At 43.8% G+C, this 17,341-nt stretch overlaps 2 protein-coding genes across 6 annotated transcripts in view; both read left to right on the forward strand.

Moving 5' to 3' along the window:
- The window catches only part of cdca9 (cell division cycle associated 9), a 155,537-nt gene extending 138,907 nt beyond the window's left edge, over positions 1–16,630 (forward strand). The window contains exons 2-11 of one of the 2 annotated variants that reach the window (XM_017459239.3): positions 13,729–13,849; positions 13,939–14,070; positions 14,160–14,200; positions 14,318–14,369; positions 14,980–15,050; positions 15,145–15,194; positions 15,802–15,888; positions 15,974–16,046; positions 16,123–16,232; positions 16,512–16,630. In XM_017459239.3, the coding sequence (XP_017314728.1) occupies positions 13,732–13,849; positions 13,939–14,070; positions 14,160–14,200; positions 14,318–14,369; positions 14,980–15,050; positions 15,145–15,194; positions 15,802–15,888; positions 15,974–16,046; positions 16,123–16,232; positions 16,512–16,518 (741 nt within the window). In that variant the 5' untranslated portion in view covers positions 13,729–13,731 and the 3' untranslated portion in view covers positions 16,519–16,630. The remainder of the gene's footprint in view (positions 1–13,728; positions 13,850–13,938; positions 14,071–14,159; positions 14,201–14,317; positions 14,370–14,979; positions 15,051–15,144; positions 15,195–15,801; positions 15,889–15,973; positions 16,047–16,122; positions 16,233–16,511) is intronic. The other variant, XM_017459238.3, reaches the window with a different exon arrangement.
- gpt2 (glutamic pyruvate transaminase (alanine aminotransferase) 2) lies at positions 805–12,600 on the forward strand. Of its 4 annotated transcripts, XM_053676484.1 has the most exons (12): positions 1,238–1,375; positions 3,404–3,475; positions 3,846–3,935; positions 5,699–5,807; positions 6,778–6,911; positions 7,668–7,911; positions 8,271–8,350; positions 8,437–8,573; positions 9,480–9,654; positions 9,740–9,895; positions 10,079–10,191; positions 10,941–12,600. In XM_053676484.1, exons 3-12 carry the CDS (start codon positions 3,903–3,905, stop codon positions 11,062–11,064), a joined length of 1,305 nt encoding a protein of 434 aa, XP_053532459.1. In that variant the 5' UTR covers positions 1,238–1,375; positions 3,404–3,475; positions 3,846–3,902; the 3' UTR covers positions 11,065–12,600. The 4 variants fall into 4 exon arrangements, with proteins under 4 accessions (XP_047007589.1, XP_017314733.1, XP_053532459.1 ...); XM_017459244.3 differs by lacking the exon at positions 3,404–3,475 and having other exon boundaries at positions 806–1,375; XM_047151634.2 differs by lacking the exons at positions 1,238–1,375; positions 3,404–3,475 and adding an exon at positions 1,397–2,557.
- Positions 16,631–17,341: the final 711 nt, after the last annotated feature.

Raw genomic sequence — 17,341 nt, forward strand, 5'->3', positions numbered from 1 at the left:
AATTATAATACTATAGCAAACTCCACGTCGTGTGATCCATTTTAACATTTTAAAAGTTGACAAAACAAAATGGCGTCCTGTTGTTGGCTTTTTTTAAAGCATATAATACTTTAAATGATAAACCTTTAAAAATTAATCCGTTTCCGGCTGATTTCCAGACTATTCTGACAAAATGTTTGCTTTGTTATATTAAATATTAACATGTGCAGCTGAAAATTTTTAAACTGGAACAGAATACTGATAATTAAACTATCGCATGTTCAATTTTGTGGTTATCTGAGCTATAATTTCAGTTGTAAATTTACTAACAATTATGTTTTTTTCTTGTTCTTTACGAGTCTGTAGTGTATATACAAAAAGGAATGGTAAAGCAATAACGATATTTTTCAGCAGGGAAGAAGAATGTGCTACATGTTTGTTTTGATGCAACACTGCTGTATATTAGTTCGGCATTTATTCGACTTGTATTTCTATTTAGTCCGGTGAAATGTGACGTAAGATATTCAGGACCACGTGCTTGTTTAAGGTCGTACATATTATTTCCTATAATAAAGCAAATAAAGCATAAAAATGAACACTATTAAAAGGGGGGGGGGGCAAAAAAAAATACTTCAGCATGTTCGTTTTCTTTTGTGTGAGGAGGCGGGGTGTTCCTAGCCAATCACAGAGCAGAGGGCGAGGCTTTTGACTGCTGACGTAGGCGATAAACAACATCCTTTCCGGGATTTGTAGTTTATTAGATATTACGTCTTACCAGTCCAGATCGGGAGCACAACCAGAAGTGAACTACAATTCCCATCAGTAAGGACACACGCGTTACCGGCTGATGAAAGAGTGTAGACTCGCGGGTTTGGATATGAAATGCGGCTGAGGATCTGAAAACCGCGTTAATTTATCACGGTTACTTTTTTTTTTAATCTAGAAAATAAAACGGTTTTGAGTTTAAAGGGAAAAAGGGTCGGTTTGTTGAGTGTGAGGCATTGTAAATTGGTTAATATTTCCACTGCGGATCGTTATTTGAAGAGGAGGAACCGGCTCCATCCAGATATTTCATTTTGAAGGTTCGACCAGGAGACATCGGTATAGAATTATAATGTACAGATTGCAGGTTCTCGCAAACCGGGGGTTGATCTCCGGGGCTGTGGATCAGTGTGCGGTGTTAAGGCGCGCGCCTGAGAAGTGGAGGTGCGGGTTGGCGCGGTACAGCACCGCCGAGGCGACCGCAGCATCAGCAGCAGCAGCTCTGGGGAAGACCAAGCCGAGAGATAAGATATTGAGCATGGAGAACCTGAACCCGCAGGTGAAGGCCGTGGAGTACGCGGTGAGAGGACCAATCGTCATTAAAGCCGCCGAGATCGAGAGAATAATACAGCAGGTGAGGCGCGCGCCTGCACTTCCGGTTTACCTGGGGTCTCTTCCCCCCCCCTACCCTTACAATAAAAAGCTGTAAGTGTTGGGTGGGTGACTGTTACGTCAGAAAATCCGTCTGTCTGTCTGTCTGTCTGTCTGTCAGCGCGGGTCATTTGTCTGGTTTACCTGTACTATCATACCTGTGCGCGCGAGTTACCTGCGTCTGCTCTGCACGTACGTATGCATATAGTCGCCCTCTTGGAGCTGATCTATAAATAAATGCATAAACAGAGCCGGGTTGTTAGACGTTCCAGATCACATCCAGATGACTATTAATATCTTTGTTTTGACAGTCTGTGTACAAACCGAGCAAACTGTGCCACAACAGCAAGGTGCCATAAAAGGAACTTCTTTCAGTTCGTTTTGTCCTGGGGGTGTGCAAACTTTCGCACAGCACAAGTATTCGTGCCCGTCCAAAGTTTCTGAATATCCGTTCTAGATATTTTCATTAACCTTGGGCTCTAAAATGGCCTATAATAAGAAGATCTAAGTCGGAAAAATAAACAAATGAAGAAATCTCGTTTAGGGTACACAAATGGACCGGAATTAGGTTTTAAGATGAGTAAATCACACTTTTATGTAGTTTAAAATCCTATTAGGATCTCCGAGATTAGCCTGTTAATCTTCGTTTAAAATTCACAGATTTGGGTTAGTACGTGGAACTTGTTTAATTTAACATATTCGTTTCCTATTCGATCGCCATTTGGTGCGACTTAGCTTTATTAGTGACCTCAGTAATGATTAAATGTGAATAAAACAAGTTGGTGAAATTGTGCCTTATTAACACCGCGTTCGAGGTCAGCATGAGAACAAAGCAACGGGTAAAACTCACTGTCCCGGCGAGTCCTCTTACTGTCAGCTCGACTCTCTGGGGCGTAGTTTGGTCCGACTCCAGTACAACCTAATATGCGGATATATTTTTAGCCCTCGACTGGAACAGGTGTTTTTCCCGAAGACCTCGATGAAATCCTGACCCTCTCAGACGCCAGCGTTTCCAGCGTAAACACTTCATCGGCACAAACGGTCAGCGGTGATGCAACACAGCTTTCTCATGCTCTGGATGTGATGACGATGATCACACGGCGTGACCGAAGAGCCACCTCGAACGCTGACACGGCATAATGACTGAGGATTGCTAGCACTGATGGTGCGTCTGTCGTTAGATTAAGAATCCCTCGTTCGTTCCGACTTCATTCACAGGTCTGAGATGACGTGTTTTATTTATATATATATGTCACTGAAAGGCCTTTCTTTTGACTAAAATTTGAATTAGTGCTGGGCGATATGTCAAAAATATCATATCACGGTACTCGAGGACATCTCTACGCTACGCGATGCGCATCACGATGTATAATTTCACTAACAAACTGTCCGCAAAACATTAAACCGACTCGGGCGCCCATCCGTCAGTGCCATTTTAATTTTTAATGATTAAAAACAAACAAATGCATCACCGTACCAGCGATATCTCAGAGAAGTGTATCGCGTAATTATTTATCACGATAGCGTTATCATATCGATGTATCGCCCAGCCCTAATCTGAATGTTTCAGACCTCGCACGTAAAAACGACGTGTGCAGCCGAGGGCAAAAGTTTACACACCCTTATCCACTTTGAAGGTTAATAAGAAATGTCACGTATAGCAACGGGACCCATGCCGCGTGTTAAAAAGCGTCCCTGAAGAAATGCTCGTGGCGGAACATCTTCTTTTTTTTTTTTACAAAATTAATTAATTTATTTATTTATTTTACATTTATTTTGGATTGTTGTGTTGCAGCAAACATCTACATTTCCTTTCTAACAAATTGTATCTCCCCATGTCTCTCTCTCTCTCTCTCTCTCTCTTTTTTTTTTTTTTTTAATTTGATTTATTTATTAAAAAGAGAAATATTTTTGCATTCAAAGGCCATGGGGAATGCAAACTTTTGCACTTTGCACTGTACATCACTCCTTTTTAAAAACGTAACCTGTGTTCCCTGTGTTTATTTTTCAGTTTCTTCTTCTCCGAACCGCCCGAACGTAGCTGCATTACGGTGTAACGTCTTCCAAAGGGTGTACCAAAGACGTACGATAAACAAATGACTTCATTTTATTATTCATTTTAAACAAATAATTCTTGCTGAAGTCACCGCGGTGGAAGATCAATCGGATATCGAGTTCTGGAGATGCCTCCGGGAGCCAATGAAATGCTTTAAATCACACTGAAAGGCTTTTAGAAATCGTTGATTCTGCTTCCATTTCTTCGAGAATCCCGTAGACGCTTTTTCCCGTGCGTGGTCTTCCACTTAACGCGTGCGTGTGCGGGATTTGGTGTTGAAAATAAAAGCTTTTGCACAGTTTCTGTTTGGGTGTAGCTTGTAATTTGGGTGTGGTGTAATGGTAATGAGTTAAAATCTCTCTAAATGAGTTCTGATCTCTCCGTCTGACTCGAGCAGGGGGGGAAGAAGCCCTTCACCGAGGTCATCAAAGCCAACATCGGAGATGCCCACGCTATGGGACAGCGACCGATCACGTTCCTGAGACAGGTGAGCTCGGGTGAAGGCGTGTAAAACACGTAACCGTGCTTGGATGAACGGTGTCGCCGGGTAAATCTCGGTCTGCTCCGAGGGAGGCTCGATGACGTGGCGGTGGGAGAAGGGAAGCTTTGTCGACACGTGATCGCTCTGTGAGTACTGTCTTGTCCGTCACGTCCCGTACGGCTCTCGTGAAAAGTTCCAGGACGGACGAGCGGCAGCCGGAACGCGTCTGAGCCGGACTCGGAGGACGCGAGAGATGCAGAAGGGAAAGTTGTTGCGTCCGAACGGCGTGGACCGAGACCGAATGTTTTGAAATCTTTGAGAACACGGACGAGCGTTCAATAATTAGTCCCACACATTCTAAGTTGAATGTTTGGTAAAGTTACATAAATATAATTCCCGTAGGGTTCCCAATATTAATAACGGATCCTTTAAGAGGCAAATCGGTCCCCCAGGCGCCCCGGATGAGCGGATTACCCGTTACCCCGTGGGTAAAATTCAGCAACTCGAGAGTAAACAAAGACAGACTCGATTAATATCTTTCAATCTTCCGGCTGAGCCAGTTCATCTTTCAATCTTTCACCCAGAATGACAAATTAATCGCGTGCGCTTAAATGTAGACGTACGGAAGAAATACGTTTAGTCGACTTGTCGTCTAACGTGCAGCGTTGGGCTCGATCAGAAAGTCTTCAGTTGTGAACAGTCCTAATATTGAATATGAATTACTACAGTGGCTGGATGACAATAACCAGTTTGGGCTGAAGCGCAGGCCGTAGTTTCAGCGCTGACCGTGAATATGTCTGCAGCACGGTGTAAATCTCCGTGACCCGTCCTGTGGTCAGCGTTATTCTTTACCGAAGCAGCAAGCGGGTGACCTGGAAGTAAATATATCACACAGGCTGAGATCAGCTCGAGCCCGAGTCATGTGTCTCGTGTGCCTCAGCCTCGCGTCATGTCTCGCTTCGTAGCGCACGAGGAGTCCGAGGATGATCGTTTCATGTTTTTTCAGCACACGTCGACCAAAGTGCTTCGCATGCCGAGGACCTAACGATACGAAATGAATGATATAATTAAACACGCTAAGTACGGTCAAAGGCGAGAGAGAAGAGGTGCGTCTTCAAATAAGGTTTAAAAGCATTTATAACCTGGTGCAGTTGAGGGAAAGCTGCATTTCCCCGTCGTACGCAAAGCGGTCCCGCAGCGTGACTGTTTGTTGCCAGAACAGAGTGTGTGCGATGAGCCGAGGACGAGGTCCGTTTAAACCTGCGTGATCACCGTGTTTAGGGTCATTAGGGTGTTTTGTTCACCGGTTGTTTTTCTTAAAGCTCTCGGTCTGTGATCCGAAGACAAGATTCATGACTCGGCGTTTCCAAGACGTCCCTGTTGGCCTGCTAAGCAGTCATGCTGCAGTATTATTCCACCCTCTCGTACGCTTGTACTGAAAATCCATCTTTCTTTTTCTCTGCTCGGGATGTTAACCGTCCGCTGTGAATCGGTATCGGCCCTCGCACCAGTCTGAGGATCCGGATTAGTGCAGAACGTGTAAGAGTGAGACGGAGGCGGATCTGTAGAAACGACGGAGTAGCCGTCTTTCGGTCGCTTAATCCAGATGCACATACTGCTACGATATTAAACGTAAAGTAAAAGATGTTTTGAGCTTGTTTTATTTTCTTCTTGTAATGTGATGATAAACCCACAACATGACTGAATGGTTTCCCACTTTTACCAGAACAGCAGTTGATGAAAACCTTTCAACCTCTGTGTGTCTTCAGGTGGTGGCGCTCTGCACGTTCCCCGAGCTCATGGACAGCCCGAGTTTCCCCGAGGACGCAAAGTGGAGAGCACGGCGCATCCTGCAGGGCTGCGGGGGACAAAGCGTGGGTGGGTGTGTGTGTGTGTGTGTGTGTGTGTGTGTGTGTGTGTGTGTGAGAGAGAGAGAGAGAGAGCGAGCAAGTGAGAGAACCAGACAGAAAGAAGGAGAAAAACAGATACATGGTGGGTGGGAGAAAGACATGTTCAGTGGGGTGGACAGACAGACAGACGGTTTTGCAGTAGGATAGAGAGAGCGATGTGGACAGACAGACAGACGGATTTGCAGTAGGATAGAGAGAGAGACGTGGACAGACAGACAGTTTTGCAGTAGGATAGAGAGAGAGACGTGGACAGACAGACGGTTTTGCAGTAGGATAGAGAGAGAGACGTGGACAGACAGACGGATTTGCAGTAGGATAGAGAGAGAGACGTGGACAGACAGACAGACGGTTTTGCAGTAGGATAGAGAGAGAGACGTGGACAGACAGACGGTTTTGCAGTAGGATAGAGAGAGAGACGTGGACAGACAGACGGTTTTGCAGTAGGATAGAGAGAGAGACGTGGACAGACAGACGGTTTTGCAGTAGGATAGAGAGAGAGACGTGGACAGACAGACGGATTTGCAGTAGGATAGAGAGAGAGACGTGGACAGACAGACGGATTTGCAGTAGGATAGAGAGAGAGACGTGGACAGACAGACGGATTGTTTGTCGACGGCCAGAAAGGAAGAAAAAAATCACTACGCAGACTGAGAGTGTAACACAACGAGGCAAAGACAAGAACCGGAGGTGAAGAGTGATATTTTGCGTGCCACTGTAAAAAAAAAAAAAAAAAAACCCAACAGAATAATATTTATTACCCACAATGCTCCATTGTATAAAAAGTGTGGCGTTTATTCCAGTCAGCGGATCAGTGGGATGATGTACGTAGTGCTGTAAACCACACAGAGCAGGAAGTACACACCGAGCTGGACTGACGACGCAGTAGTTTTGCAGCACTAAGTGACTTGTGTGTGTGAATATTTTTGGTTGTGTCTCAGGAGCGTACAGCGCCAGTGACGGGGTGCAGTGTATCCGGGAGGACATCGCAGCCTACGTCGAGCAGAGAGATCAGGGAGTACCAGCTAACCGGGACAACGTCTTCCTCACCACCGGGGCCAGCGATGGCATCATGGTACGATCCGTAAAGCGACTACGATCTCGGGGAACGTGTACAGTAACTAGTAACAAAACTAGTACGTGTACAGTAACGCTCGCTGCGACGCATTTAGTGATGAGAGCGGGCAGACGGGTAACGGGTAGTGTCCTTGAATGCTGGATATTTCCGCGGTGTACACACAGGTACCGTGCTCTCTGTGTACACTGTGTGCCTCGCCCTTCAGAGCAAACCTGGGGAAGCCACGTCCGATGAGCAGGACGCGTGTTTGTTAGTTAGAAAAAAGACAAAACACGCTATTCATGTTTTAGTTTGTATTGAATGCTTTCCAAACACTGCTTGATTTGTTCAAATTTAAATTCGAATGGCCCAGAGCGTAGGAGTGGAACTAAAAACTGGCTAAAGATCATATCAGGATGGGAACATGTGCAACATGCAGGGATTATTATTATTATTATTATTATTATTATTATTATTATTATTATTATTATGCAGCAAGAACAATAGATCTTCCACAGTAGTACTTCAGCTTTATTTATGTTTGAAGGCGTGTCTATTGTAACTACATGATGAATCAGCTACATATAACAGTCACTCGTGTGTGTGTGTGTGTGCGTATATGTAATGTGTGTGTGGAGGTAATTAAATACACACGTGTGATGTATAATGGTACGTCTGGGAAAGGTGTTGGAGTGATGTTAAGGGGATCCGTTGTGCTAGTTCAGGTCACGAAGTACCGAAACGCTGACGTGTCGATCCGTGTTTGTTCCTCAGACCGTTCTGAAGCTGCTGGTGTCAGGTGAAGGTCGGAACCGTACGGGGGTGATGATCCCCATCCCTCAGTACCCGCTTTACTCGGCCGCCATCGCCGAGCTGGGCGCCGTGCAGATCAATTACTACCTGGACGAGGACAACTGCTGGGCGCTGGACGTCAACGAGCTCCACCGAGCGTACCAGGCGGCGAAACAGCACTGCCAGCCCCGAGTGCTCTGCATCATCAACCCCGGAAACCCCACCGGTGGGACAATCCGTTCTTTTAACGACGGGGCGTTTGAATTGCAGACAGGGTAGATATGCACGTCCTTTCTGCCCGGGGAGTTCGGATTCGATTAGTACACGTTAGATAGTCACAGATAGTTTAGTTTAGTAGACGAGTTTCTCTATCTGATTGGTATTCCTCGGCGTAAATGACCCGCTCGGACGCGTTAGGAGCGGGTAAAGGTCTCTCTGTGCTGGACATGTAGCTGCTTTACATGACCGCGGATGAGATTTGACTAAATGAAACGGTTCGGTTGCGTTTTGCTTTTCTCGTACTGAGTGTTCTGTCTGTCTCTCCCAAACCCCCACCCCCCCACCCCCGCCTCGCCGCCTAAACAGGTCAGGTCCAGAGCAAGAAGTGTATCGAGGACGTCCTGCACTTCGCCTACGAGGAAAACCTCTTTGTTATGGCCGATGAGGTAATGATGTAACGCCAATAGGACATCGTTATTCTTCGCGCTTGACGTTAAGCCGGAACACTCAGACATGAATTTCTACCCTGCAGGTGTATCAGGACAACGTGTACGCTCCCGACTGCCAGTTCCACTCGTTTAAGAAGGTGCTGTACGAAATGGGGCCGGAGTACTTTAACAGCGTGGAGCTGGCCTCCTTCCACTCCACCTCCAAAGGTTACACGGGAGAGTAAGTACGTCCGTCTGAGTCAGCGCCGCTGTGAAATTCCACCCAGACTTAAACGCTCACACGACGACATCATCGTCCTGCGGGCAGATTTATGCCGCGACTGAAATACACGTCCGACACGCCAAACAGGAAGTGCACTGACCAGGACTTTTAGCTTGTATGCGCTACACAGGACAACACGACGTGCAAGGAATACACGTAACGGCGTGGCTAACACGACCTGAGCATAGCTGTTGAGTTGTGTAGTCATATGGATATGGATACGGGGAAAAAAACAAAACAAAAAGGCTCAGTTCGTATTCACTACAGAGGCCAGGTGAGGTGATAACGCTGTGAAAATGCTGACAGGCTGGAAAGGCATGGCTGTAGTCCACATACTGCTCTCTTCCTGTTATTATCACAGGTTTATATAAATGCGCGCGTTCCAGCACGCCGTCGTTCGACGTGGACGCTCCGTGTAAACGGATTCGAGACGTGTCTAAGTTTTCAGTACTTCCTGGAAGGAGTCTCCAGCGTCAGTGCTTTGCGTAACACCCCGAGGTAAAGCCGTAACGTTATGTTTTCCGACGTCTTCGGGACGGCGGCGTTTAAAATTAAAATACGTCCTAGTCTTACGGTTTGTAGTTATAGGATGGTGTAAAAGGCTAAAAGAGTCCACAGTAAATGCTGTGCTGAGAAGAGCGGGCTGTTAGGAAGGGTGGGTCAAGGTATATCGCAGTAACCGAAGACGTTTCTACGATACGACGATATACGTCGCGAAATAAAAAATAACCCCAAACGAGCTGAAGATTCCCGGGAAACGCACGCTTCTCTTGTAGTAAATGTTGTGTAAATGCAGTAAAATCGAGTGCTTCGATTCTGACCATGTGCTCGAGATGATCTCTGACTCCGAGCTGTGTTCCTCAGGTGTGGCTTCAGAGGAGGCTTTATGGAGATCGTTAACCTGGACCCGGAGGTCAGGGCCCAGCTGGTGAAGCTGCTCTCGGTCAGATTGTGCCCTCCCGTGGCCGGACAGGCTGCCATGGACGTGATCGTGAATCCTCCTCGACCGGACGAGCCGTCCTTCGGGCGATTCCACGAGGTTTGCAGTAGTCTCGTGTCGTTCGCGTCCCTCCTTACTTCGGAATGTATAATTCTCCGTTAAATCCCATACGTATGCGTTTCAGGAAAAGGCAGCAGTGCTGGGAGCTCTAGCAGACAAAGCGAAGTTGACGGAGCAGATCCTCAACACGGTGCCCGGGATCAAGTGTAATCCCGTGCAGGGCGCCATGTACGCGTTCCCGCAGGTTTTCATCCCTCCGAAAGCAGTGGAAGAAGCGAAGGTCCGTCCTGAACCTTGGCAATCAGCTCTGACTATTTATTTATTTATTTATTTATTTATTTTAAGTAAAAAAGCGGCGTATCATGGCGTGTAAAGCAGCATATAGAAAAGGACAGGCGTGTTATGATGAAATGCAGCGCCTGTTCACCCGCGCTACGATTGACCGATTTCCCTCCGTGTGCAGGCTTTGGGAATGCAGCCGGACATGCTGTACTGCCTGCGGCTCCTCGAGGAAACGGGAATCTGCGTGGTGCCTGGCAGCGGCTTCGGGCAGCGCGAGGGCACGTACCATTTCAGGTAATCTTACTTCCTGATCTCCCAGTGCTCCTCGGTCCCGGTCCAAGGCGCCTTCCCCCCCCCAAATTCCTAAACTCGTGCCTGATTTATTTATTTATTTATTTATTTATTTATTTATTTATTAATATATGCGTAGAAAGAATGTCGTTTCTCGTTGTTACGAGTGTTTATGACATGTCCGTATTTACCGATATGTGGCACGGGAAGCACGTACTACCCACAATGCATTGCCAGAGGTTTAACACACTGAAACGGCTGCGAGTGGTGAATTTGATTAGACTAACCCACTAATTACTCATCTTGATTACAGGTATTCGCCGTCCACAGGACAGGATACAGAAACATGACCGCTGCTGACGGTGCAGGTCGTCTGATATTCGATTAATAAACGTTGCACGCGTTTTAATTTCGCGTCCTGCTGAATCAGGATGTTCGGTGTCCGGGATTGGACTACGTACAGAACTCCTACCGGCACTCTGTGTCTACGTATTTATCATTACCGGTGTATGAAGAGTTTAAAAAGGGCTTTCTTCACCTGCAGTTGATGCCATGTTTTTATACTATGCAAAACATTTGATATGAATGTATCATCCTACGCCGGAAGGCTGGCGTTAGATTCGCCAGTGCTGAAATTGTCAAGAAGACGCGCCGTGTTCTTGCGCAGTCTGTCGGAGGAACCGCGTCGATCAGATCCTGTACCGCGTTCCTCTCAAGTTTCACTTCATTCCTGCTTCTGTGTTCGGTTTCAGAATGACCATCTTGCCATCTCCGGAGAAGCTGAAAGTGCTCCTGGAGAAGCTGCGAGATTTCCACATCGGGTTTCTGAACCAGTACTCGGACCTACAGGAGCCTCAGTGCAGAGTCCCAGCATGAGCTGCCGACCGCGGGACGCGTCTGAAATGTTACCTGACGCACCAAACACACGTAGCGGTAGTGTCGAGTAACATCTGATGGACATCAAGTCCCCATAATCTGCTTTAAAGCTTTAAATACACCCCCCCCCACAAAAAAACAACAACAACAAAACATTTTCCCAAGGATCATAAAGAAAAGGTGTTTTCATAATCCACGTGCCTTTGTGCTACTGTAAAACAATTCAGAATGGGATGAAGTCGGTCTAGTTTAGTTAGTAAAGCTCTGACGCTAAAGCATGAGATGATGAATTTCTACTATAGGGTGTGAACGAGGACATAGTCTGTTTCCTCCGTATTCACAACGTGACTCATCTTCACTGTTAAACACGCGTTTTTACATCACAAGAATTAGGTTTGTTCATATCATGTCAATATCAGTGTATTTCTTAATCTCTCCTTCACGGTACACAAAGCCCCTCCGGTTATATCCCTTACAAATGAAAATACTGTGTGGCCTTAAAACACGTACGTAATTCTGACTTCACAATCACGTCATTAAAACCGACGGCCGGGTCCGCTCGCCAACGTCGACGTCTGAGCTAACTATTAGCTCGTGTAAACTAGCTTTCCAGCGGCCGTATCCGGTTCCCATCCGGCTAGAGAACACAAACGACTACACGGTGCGACTGGAACTCGTACCCGTAGCGGTTAGCTACAACAGGCTATTACAATTAAAAGAAAGGTTTCGATTTCCTTATTTTCAGGTTCCTATTGTAAATAGTTTCCGATTTTATTATTATTTTTATTAATAAGGGATGTGAAGAGAGGGGCTCCGTCATGAACTTAGCTCTGTTTTAGAAAGACTTTTGCACGTCCTGGAAAAACTGCCCCGTGCAGCATTGAAGTAACGCACACCGGGACAGTGTCGACGTAAGTTTCCGAAACGCACATTTTCATCACGTTTGAAGTATTTTATTTCTGAATGTTTGTAATGTTTCAAAGCTAACTAGAGAAAGGGGCGTCTCAGCACGTCGTTTTTATTTTATTATTATTTTCCGGGTTTTTTTTTGTTTGTTTTTTTTTAGTAAAAATCCAAATTTTGCACATTTTAAACGCACAGTTTGATTTCTAATAATCTGATTGTTACATTTCGCGTATCAGATATAGAGACTTGCCAAACCTTTTATCACTGTTTACAAAATGCTCATTATACCGTTTCCAGATGTAATGTAATTTGAAGCATCTATGATATCGACATGTTTTACTGACTATCTGCACGTGTCTAATCTCAAAGATTGGACTACTACATTATCTTCACTTCACTTCACTGAGATTGCCTTTTATTTTTGGACGTCCATGTCCTGGAGTTCAGATTAACCAAGGCGAATCAGTTTTGTATGAATTTATTTTTTTTTATTATTATTTATTTATCCCCCCCCCTTTCAATTTTTACACTTATTGCTTCATTAACATCTAATTTGATTAATTTCATGTAGATACTAATGAATCTTCATGCCAAACTAAAGCTGTCATTAAAATGAAGACTGTTAAATTACCATGTTGTGGCTTTTTTTTTTTTTCCTCTTTATTTAATTCTCGTTAAAGCAAGTTTCTACCTTTTCAATGAATTAGTAGAATTGCTTCCGAAATGTAAGAACTTTTCAGATTTGAAACTTCAGGAGGCCGCCATGATCGCGGCAAGCAGCCGAAACGGAATGAAGTTCTTCTTCACACATGATTCGATATGAACCTGCTTGGGAAATAAGACGGCAGTGCATCAGTATGTCTGTCGAGTACAGCGGTAGTCTTTATACACACACTGTATACGCTCAGAAATGGGATGTATTTTAGATCATTTGATCAGAGATGTCGTCTATTATTGAATATGTATTTAACAAAGCAGTAAAGTTGAACTTTTTGGGGAAAAGAGTATTCGGAATCCTTAAAACGCTAGTCTGAGCGACCCCAAAACCTCCATGCAAGTGTTTGATTGGGTTTTTTTTTTTTTTTTTTTTTTTTTTGGGGGGGGGGGGGGGGGGGGGTGTTCTCTAGGAGAACAATTAAAAGTTCTGTGAAGAACCTATCACATTTCTCTTTGGAAATAGTTCCAAGTAGGAAGGTCTTGACTTCTATCCATCCATCCATCCATCCATCTTCTATACCGCTTACTCCTTTTCAGGGTCACGGGGAACCTGGAACCTATCCCAGGGAGCATCGGGCACAAGGCGGGGTACACCCTGGACAGGGTGCAACAATTAGACATTTACACACATTCCCAACCATGGTCTTGCACAATTGAGTGTTTTCCTGACACACACACACACACACTTTAACTCAGGAAGAGCAGTTAGCTGATAAGTTTGATCAGGCTTGTTGGGAGCAAGACATTGCCTTCTACAGGATCACAAGTTGGGAACCAGTCTTCTAAATCACCTGAGAAATAGATTAACAATCTTATCTGTAGTGCACAAATGGTGGAAATACTGAGGCATTTAAGATTTAGGCCCCTGACACCCCCCCCCCCTCCCCCTCCCCCTCCCTCTCCCTCCATTAAAAATACAAAAACAAACCTGAATTAGCTTGCAGTTGATCAGGTCTGATTGTTGCTGCACCTGTTGTTAATCACATTCACTAATGATGAGTTTAAAGCTAGGTTCAGTGGTGAGGGGTGAGTTTGTGTGAGAACATGGCTGCCAGAAGAACTCGTAAAGGAAGCCAAAGCTCCGAAGGTGTCCAGAGAGACCAAGCAGCTGATAAACTCAGGAAAAGGAAAGAGCTGTTCATTCAGCAGTTTGAGAAAGAAGGTTGATTTCCGCCCACAGTACTATTAATATTGTGTTTCCTATCAACAAATCCCTGTGGGTTATGACCCTGAATGTCTGTTTTGTAACAGCACAGGAACGCATAAATGAAATGGAGGCCAAATTGGACAAATTATTAGCAACACTGGACCGAGCAGTGAAAATCGAGATGATGAAACTGCCTCAGTCTCTTCATACGACGTTGATGAAAGATATATTGAGTGGTAGGCTTACATTAATTAAATAACATTATTTTTTCTGTAGATAAAATGTATACACTTTAAGTCTTTTAGTTAACATGGCTGTATTCCAGCGCAGGAAACATCTGTTGGAGAAGTTACAATGGTGATCGGGGTGAGTTTGTGTGAAATGTCGCCCTCTTATGGTCAGTTGGTAGAACTGCACTTTTGTCTCCCCCCCTATTCTGTGTATATTTTAATCTTTTGATATATTTCGTATATTTTCTCGCAGTCTGTGTCTCCGGAGATTAGCAAGCCCCTCAGCAGAAAGCCCAGCAAAAAAGGTGATCTGGTGTATTTAAAACCTCATCACAAGACCTTTCTATTTATTCAGTAGTCAGTGAGGAGTGTTAGCCAACATGATGTTAGCAAAATGGCAAATCTGCATTAAATGAATACTATTTATTTATTTATTTATTTATTTTTAAATCTAGAAACTAATACGTAATTGGTCTGGTTCATTAGTGCTGTTTGTGCCATTAAAAGCAACATTATGCTGCTTATTTGCTTTGTTTTGGTGTCAAACTCTAAATTATGTTTTGAAGGAGACAATCAAAAGTTAAATGTTCGTCCCAGCTCTCCCGTGCTGAATTCATAGCCTTGTTGGACATTGTGATTGGGAACTAGTGTTCTCCCAATTTGGTGGAAGCTTAAGGAGAAGGCTATTTTTTTTTAGTTCTTGTTTATGAAAGCTTTTAAATATGCACGATGACCCCTATAGCACAGAAATGGTCTCCTTTTTGTGTTTGCATAAACCTGAGATTCCTCATGGAAGCACCTCCACAAAGGGCTTCGTTCAGGTTCAAAATGTCTAAATGCAGAAATGTCACGTGTCGGTTGTGATAACTCAGTTTTCTGACCCTGTACGTGTCCTTCTGCATGCTGCCCTTTAAGGTAAGGCGAGCACGCCAATGACCGCAGCACAACGATCAACAGGTCAGGTGAAGACGGACGACGATAACAAGGTACGAAGCCTTCACATGGCGTGCACGTGGATTCATATTTATTTTATTCTCATATAATCTGCTAACTTAACATCTTGTGTTTTTTATAATGCAGAGAAGGCCCAGGAAGAAAATGCAGCCCAGTAACAGCACTGGGAATCTGAGGTAGACTCCACTATGTTAGTCTTACACCAAATGTAGTCTTGGATAACGTCCCAGAAGACACTTGCGTACTATAAGTATTGCTCAAAGACAAATTCGGACACGAGTCTGTTCATATGTATCCCTGTATCAGTCAGTCTAATGCATAAAGTGGTGTATATCCATCCATCCATCCATCTTCTATACCGCTTAATCCTTTTCAGGGTCACGGAAGTGGTGTATAAAATATCCTATTTACACCAAGTCTAATCAAGGGTTTGGAAAACAAAGATATAATGATGTGGCACTGAAGTCGGATCACTGGGAACATGTACAGATTTTTTATTATTATTATTATTATTACTACTACTTATTTTACTTCTGTCAAGTGGCTACAACAGTTTTTCATCCATGGATGCAGTATCTTGGGGTGGGGGGGTTTATATCGTTAAAGAACTGATTCATGTGCACTTTAAATAAAGTTTACTCGTCACTGGTATACACTTAACACTGGAACTGCAGCACTGAATAAAATTAAGTTTAATTACTGTATAAAACCTAATTATTGTTCAAATGGGTTCTCTTGGGAATTGATATCTTAACGCGTGTAAAATGCCGACTTTATTTTCAGATGCGTCTCAACGGTCGGTGCCAAAAGAACTCAAGGCCGCGTGCTGAAGCTGAGCGACCAAGCTCTTCGGCTAGGTGGTAATATGAAGTAAGGATTAGATATGGAACGGCACAGGATGGTCTTCTGAAGTAAAAGCTCAGCTCCTGAATGGGTTTCTTTCTTTCTTCTACAGACTACTGAGCCGGTCACTTAGTGACGATCTCTCAGGACTCGCTACAGCCACCATCACCACCTCTCTCGGAGAGGTACGTGTACTCTAAAGGAGAGGTTTGTCTTTGAGAAGTCGTAGTTACTAAAATGTCTGGCTTGCTTTCCTGTCAGACTTTGTTTCTGTCGGAGGAGAACAAGGATGAAGTCAAACTTGAACTTCTGGATGAGATGGCTTTATGCCAGATGCAAAAGATTAAGGTGAGGGACGTGGAAACGCTGAGGTATGATGTACAGGTGCATCACAGAAAATTTGAATTTTTTCTTTTTTTTTTTTCTTTCTGTAATTTAGTTCAAAACATGGAACTTTCATATTCTAGATTCATCAGTACAGTGAACTTTAAACTTTTTTTTTTTTTTTTTTTTAATCTTTAGAATATATGAAAGTTGCACTCTTTAAAAAAATTTAAAGTACAGGGAAATTTTTCCATGACATTCTAATTTTGAGTTGCACTTATACATTTATTTATTTATTTATTTATTCTAAAATTGTTTGCTTTCAGGAGCTGATGGAATATCTGTGCAACAAAGTCAAGCTGAGCAATACTCACTGACTTCTTAACTGAAGTTGTTTTAATGGTTTAATATTCTAATATAATAAATTATATACTTTTTTCCGGGAGTGTGGTTTTTTTTTTTTTTTTTTTTTTTTTTGGTGCACTGCAGCACAAATGCATCTTATTTTTTTGCTTTTCAGTAAGTTAAACAAAGGGGGGGGGGGGTTTAAGGATCTCAGGGGATATGTTGAATTTCCTCACGACGTAGAGCTTCAACTGACAAGTTAATCACTTAATCTTTTTAAAGATCTCTCAGTGGTGTAATTCTTCTTTAAATAAATGGAAGTGTGCGGTAAGGGGAATAAAGTTAAGACGTGCTGTTGTAGGGAAACCGCTCGCTACACCAGAACACTGCGTTTTCTCACCTGTATTACAGTACTGACCCGATTGGGTTGATTATTGCTCCGTGATGCAGCTTCATTACACTTAAAGTACACTTAAGATCTACACAAAATTACCACCATGTACTTAGTCTGAGTAATTACAGTGACTGTGAATAATATTGGCACCCATGGTAAATATGAGCAAAGAAGGCTGTGAAATTTCTTTATTCAGTCTTTTTGGTCTGTCTTAAAAACTCATACTCGTCTCTCATAGATATCACACAATTACACTTATTTAAAAAAAAAAAAAAGTGTGCAACAATAATCGGCACCTTTTGTCAATACTGTTACCTCCCTTTTCCAAGATAACAGCTGAGTCTTCTAGGACACCTGTAATAACCTGTTGAAATAATACTCCTGATTCGTTGACATATTTGAGAAACTGAAATGGTA

This window comes from Ictalurus punctatus, chromosome 27 (genome assembly GCF_001660625.3).
Source record: "Ictalurus punctatus breed USDA103 chromosome 27, Coco_2.0, whole genome shotgun sequence".
In the NCBI taxonomy this organism is placed as follows: Eukaryota; Metazoa; Chordata; class Actinopteri; order Siluriformes; family Ictaluridae; genus Ictalurus; species Ictalurus punctatus.